Source organism: Daldinia caldariorum (assembly GCF_022478825.1).
Source record: "Daldinia caldariorum strain CBS 122874 unplaced genomic scaffold F4812scaffold_12, whole genome shotgun sequence".
Taxonomy (NCBI): Eukaryota; Fungi; Ascomycota; class Sordariomycetes; order Xylariales; family Hypoxylaceae; genus Daldinia; species Daldinia caldariorum.
In genome coordinates, this window is record NW_025953048.1 from 726,553 (window position 1) to 732,552 (window position 6,000).

Genomic DNA, 6,000 nt, shown 5'->3' on the forward strand with positions numbered 1-6,000 from the left:
ATAATTCTTGTTCCAGACCATGCGGCTCTTGAACTAACTGTTAGTCTTCCTACCATTACGTTGAAATATAATGAAGAATGATGTTACCAATCTTGATAGATGATGACTATACAGCTTCTCTTTCATAGATAGACGATCAAATAATGGCTGGCTCAATGCCTAACTTATACATTTGCGCACGGTCAGCCTTAGGTACCTTCTAGTTTCTCTCCGAGTGTTTCCTTCTATAATGGCCTCGTTATTTTCTATTATGTGGAAGGAGAAAGGCGGGGATGAATCAGGTACCTTCCTAGGTTTCCGTTGGTACACTCTATATTATTGCAAACAAACATCTTACGTACACGCACTTGTCTACCTCCTACATGCACATACTCTGAACAGGTAACGGATTCGGTATTTTAACTACTGCACATATATACAACTCTGCATATCACCACTTATATGTTTGCGAAACTGCGGTAACCTAACTGACTTCCTCTACGATGTATTCTTTTTTTTTTTTTTTTTTTTTTTTGCCTTATAGAAATTATTATTATACAGTTGTTATTTTAAGCCTACTCATGTCCGGATCCCTACCTACTAATACCTTCTACGCCTCGTGTGTGTGGTAGTTATTACTTAGCATATAGATCTAGGTACGTAGATAGATTAGGAAACCATGACTTACGTAAAAAAGGCTTCTCAACTAGTTACATAAGACTTTAAATTTCCCTTGACTAATACCTGACTTCTGTGGTTGTTCATTTCCACTTTAAGCTTGTAATATTCTCATTATATTACTAGGATTGTTTCAACTTAGCTCTAATACCAACTGATAAACGTCGTTTTATTCGTGAATCAATAGCGTTGCTATCGTATAATGAACTATAAAAAGAAGCCTTGCATGTATGTTCTTAACATCTCCGGTAAGGTGCTAGAGGTCTACATTTTTCTTAGGCGGAACAGTTTACGCCAGTACTTAGTGGTTTTAGAGTTCCTTTACACCTCTCTAAGTTGTGCATAATATTCATACCTAATCAATTAATAGTAGTACTCGCCAGGATATACAATGGGTTCCATCGGTTCGCAAGGAAGGTAGGTTTAATTAATGATTATGCTCTATCGGTAGGTATATGCCGTTGCGTATATTAAAATCACCTTATCCTATGTTACGTGCTCGTTTCAATTTGCCGTTAACCGCTTGCGGATCGTACGTATATCATATGTGACGCGCATTGCTCGTGAGATTTGGGGGAGTTGTATTTTGCCGAGGACACACGGGGTCCCCCGCCAAGAGGTTCTTCGAAAATGTAACATACCTACCTTAGGAGGTAGGTAGGCCAACTTGATATATGAGCCGGCCGCTTAGCATTAAAGAATTACAAGCCCCTTCAACTTAATTCTTTTGAAGTTACCTACGCTGAAATTTTCAGATTCCATTCTGTGTAGTTCACAATATTCTATCTCTACCCCACTAAGTCCGTCTTTATTTTTGTCTTGCTAAGATGTATCAAAGAGAGTCCGATAAGGAGTCCGACGCGTTCCATATGGGGAAGATGTGCGGGGATTACTCAGGTTTACCTGGGAGAGTTGCTGGTAGTGGTCGTCTCTCAACGGGTTTCCGTTCGAGATTCAACAAATCATTGTATTCGAATGCATACTGACAATTCGAGCGACCATCATAGGAAGGATTGACATTTACCCCAACTTATTTAATCGATCAATCGTGTATATAAGGTACCCAGCCTTCCACGCCGCTCTATCGGAGACCTATCTCAACGGATTCCAGCAATCAATACAGCATTGCCAAATTTTCAAACGGTGATCTGAGATGACTTATTCCCAACCCCGTTGCGAAGACTTATTAATAATGGCGTCTTTGGTTTACATAGTAGGCTTTGGTCTAGGCTATTGGGGAGCATGGGTTACGCAAGTTGAGAGGGTCCTTCCTCGTCTTTTGCTTCTAGGCTCGCAAAGCATATTGCATTCTTTGTGAGGTGCAGGACCAAAGGATGGCCAAATGGATGGCCAAATGGATGACCAAAAGGATGACCTAACTAAAATCAGCATTAGCGTTGCCCGTAGGGCAGACGGAAGTGCCAGCGCAGTTTCGGCGATAAGGACTTTGTGGATATCTTATCGATCGGAGGAACAATGAAGCAAATAGGAAGTTACGTACAGCACGGGGAATTTACCTCCAGCGGGAAATTCGAGCCGATTAGGACCAAACTTACCTGAAGTTACGGTCAGGAACATACTAGGAACATACCAGGTACATACCTGTATGTATGGAATGCTAAAGAGTCAGAGAGTCTAAAAAGAGTTTCTTTAAGTCTAGGTTTGAGGTAGGTGCGGCTAAGTCATGCTACCCATGTTTGTTCATTGGTAAGGTACCTAACTAAAACTAACTTAGGTAGGTACCTTCCCGTGTTCGCGGATCTCAGGCGCCGTCTTAGAAAAAAAAAATTAAATCACTCTGCTGAACTTTTTTTTTTTTTCCCTAATCTTCACGACCCTGCGATTTTAACGTCTTTGCGCCCTAAAAAAAGAAAAAAGGAAAAAAAAAGAGAAGAAATCACATCGTCTTCAGTATCAATTAATTACGTCTTTTGTCAATGTTGACGTTTCGTTTACTGGTTTCTTTCACTTTTCTTATTTTACTCTAGTACTTCCGCCCGTCCGAACCCCAGGTTCTCCGGATTCACCAGTCGTTCATATTCACTCCTTACATCGGCGCTCCACAATCGACGATCGTGAATTATTACTCAGAGTTGGCTTTCTTTTTTTTTTTTCAATTCGGCGCGCTAATCGATAAGCCACATTATTACCTATTTACTCCCTGGTTTACCTAGTGCTTTATCACCACCGATAGGCGTCTTCTTTTGCGTCGCAAACCAACTACCACAAAATGTCCAAAACTACAATTGTGAAGGAAGCGGTCAAAGAGAGCCTCCTGGGTACTCAGGAGCCCTCCGACCTATCGACTTCCCACCGAACTTTATTCTTACAGAATGCGAAGAAAGATGAAGAAACTGGAGAGTTGTATATGGGACCTGAAGAGTTCATCGAGGCTATTGCCCCGCCTAGCGAAGACTACGTGAGTTAAAGGAAAAAAAAAGAGAAAAAAAAGCAAAGAAAAGAAAGACCAATTGCTAACTTCCTGCTCTTCTCTATAGCACAAAATCAGTCGCGATCAATATGGCCTCCTCTTTTGCGTAGCGGACCGTCAAGGCACTGGTAAGGTGACACTTCACGACTGGGCCGCCTTCGAGAACCTATTGACAAAACCCGACGCCGAGTACGAGATCGCGTTCCGCCTCTTTGACATTGGTCGCACCGGAAGTGTTACGTACGAGGACTTTCGACGTCTCTATGAAAGCAATAAAGGTCCTGACGGCATTCCCTTTAATTGGGATTGTGAGTGGGCAAAATTATATATTGGTGACAAATCCAAGCGCCATGACCTCTCATACTCGGAGTTCTCACAGATGCTCCGCGGTCTTCAGGGTGAGAGAATCAGACAAGCCTTCCAGCTCTTCGATAAGGACAAAGATGGATACATTGAGCCTGAGGACTTTGCAAGAATTATCCTTGAGACCGCAAAGCACAAGCTGTCCGACCATCTCTTGGACAACCTTACTTCCCTCTGCAACATATCCACTGGCAGCAGGATTTCTTACGCAAATGTCCGGGCTTTTCAGAATGTCATCATGGAGATGGACTTGGTGGAGTTGATTATACGCCAGGCTTGCAAGAAGAGTGGCGATGGAAAGATTACCAAATCTGAATTTCTGAACGAGGCAGCAAAAATCACTCGTTTCTCATTATTCACCCCGATGGAGGCAGATATTCTCTTTCACTTTGCTAGTCTGGACGAACCGTCCGGCCGATTGAGTTTGGCCGACTTTGCTAAGGTTCTAGATCCATTGTGGAGATACCGCAATATTGCGGAACGGGCCGGGCAAAGTCTAGGATCACAAAAGGCAAAGACTGCCACACAAAGCTTCTTCCTACAAGCCGCAGAATCCGCCTACAACTTTCTGTTGGGAAGTGCCGCTGGTGCTTTTGGAGCTTTTATGGTGTATCCTATTGATCTGGTCAAGACCCGAATGCAAAACCAGCGAGGTGCCGATCCTGGACAACGCTTATACAAGAACTCAGTCGACTGTTTCAGAAAGGTTATCGCAAATGAGGGTTTCCGCGGTCTGTACTCCGGTGTTCTGCCTCAGCTAGTTGGTGTTGCCCCGGAGAAGGCTATCAAGCTTACAGTGAATGATCTCGTCCGTGGCTTTTTCACGGACCCGGAGACACGCCAAATTCATTGGGGACATGAGGTTCTAGCTGGTGGTTCTGCTGGTGCCTGTCAAGTTGTAAGTCTACCACGGTTAATCTTCTACTGCTTTTCCTAGGCTTCGATCCGGGTTTTTGCTAATTTATAATTTGTAGGTTTTTACCAATCCTCTTGAAATCGTCAAGATCCGACTGCAAGTCCAGGGAGAGGTCGCGAAGAGCACACAAGGCGCCCCAAAGCGCTCTGCAATGTGGATTGTTAAGAACTTGGGTCTTGCAGGACTTTATAAAGGTGCCTCAGCTTGCTTACTTCGTGATGTGCCTTTCTCGGCCATCTACTTCCCTACATATAGCCACCTCAAGAAGGATGTCTTTGGCGAATCTCCCACCAAGAAGCTTGGAATTCTCCAACTTCTCACAGCAGGTGCCATCGCTGGTATGCCCGCTGCTTACTTAACTACACCTTGCGATGTGATCAAGACCCGTCTACAAGTTGAAGCACGTAAGGGTGACACTAACTACACCGGCCTACGACACGCAGCGGTGACGATCATGAAGGAGGAAGGCTTCCGTGCTTTCTTCAAGGGTGGCCCTGCTCGTATCCTCCGATCTTCCCCCCAATTCGGTTTCACGCTTGCGTCCTACGAAGTTCTCCAGAGCATTTTGCCGTTCCCTGGAAAGCCCAAGCCGGAACAAGTTCACACTGGTGTTGCGGATGTCGTAGAAACGATCAAGGAGAAGGATATCACATCACCTCATGCTCGCAGCCGAAACGCTCTGAAGATCATTCTCGACCTTGACGAGAACTTCGGCCGCGTTAAACTCCCCGACCAGCAGACTTGGAAGACAATACCTACGTTCCTCGGTGGTGGGAAGTCCTAATGATACACTATGTAGAACATTTTTGCAATTCTCATATTCCCTTTGAGATGTTTTTTTGGGAGACGATTGCATGAAAATGGCGTTTGCGAACATAGCGAAGGAATATCTTGTATTTTACTTTTTCTAAGACGACCAAAGTGGATGGTGGTCATGGCCAGGTTTGGCATCTTGTGTAAGTAGCTAAAACGGTGCGCCAGGATGGATCGTGACCTTCGAGATGATTCTTGAAGAAAGTTAGAGATACAAGAAAAACAGCCCTTTTGGGGGTTTTTATGTTGTGTATATCTCAGAGACCATCGGAGCACCATAAGTCTTGCGTTGAGCAGATTGCGAATCGTACAAATAATTATTAAACGGTTACTTAGTCTAATACCCTATCTTCTCGACGTAGCGTATTATGCCACGTACCTCTTTTAAGGATAGATAAAGTGCATGGATCTTAGCTACCCGCATTCCAGGAGAACGGCTCTACCTTAATTCCAGGTTCGCACATCATCGTACGCTCTAGCCACTCGGCGTAATCCCCGAACTCGCCGACGCGCCCCGTGACGCACGCGCGACGCACACCCCGCACGTCTTCAAATAGGCGTAACGCATCCGGGCCTGAGCCAGGTCACACTTAATTTATCAATAAGAGTCAGTCAAGGATGACCTAAAAATAGAGAGAAGTGAGGTCGGGGTATACCTCGAAAATAACACCTGCTCAATCGCCAGAAAAGGGGAAGGGGGGGGGGGGGGGGGGGGGGGGGGGGTGATTGGGGGGGAAAAACACAAACCGCCGTGACGGGGATGGTGAATGCACACCACCTTATTTGAAAGCTGCACCGCCGCCGGCGCGCGGGCAAAACC

The 6,000-nt window shown here is 45.0% G+C and overlaps 1 protein-coding gene across 1 annotated transcript; it reads left to right on the plus strand.

Annotated features, from left to right (window-relative positions):
* The first annotated feature begins 2,465 nt into the window (after positions 1-2,465).
* F4812DRAFT_80594 (mitochondrial carrier) lies at positions 2,466-5,465 on the plus strand. Its single transcript, XM_047939455.1, has 3 exons — positions 2,466-3,076; positions 3,156-4,349; positions 4,426-5,465. Exons 1-3 carry the CDS (start codon positions 2,888-2,890, stop codon positions 5,149-5,151), a joined length of 2,109 nt encoding a protein of 702 aa, XP_047788804.1. The 5' UTR covers positions 2,466-2,887; the 3' UTR covers positions 5,152-5,465.
* The last annotated feature ends 535 nt before the right edge of the window (positions 5,466-6,000 follow it).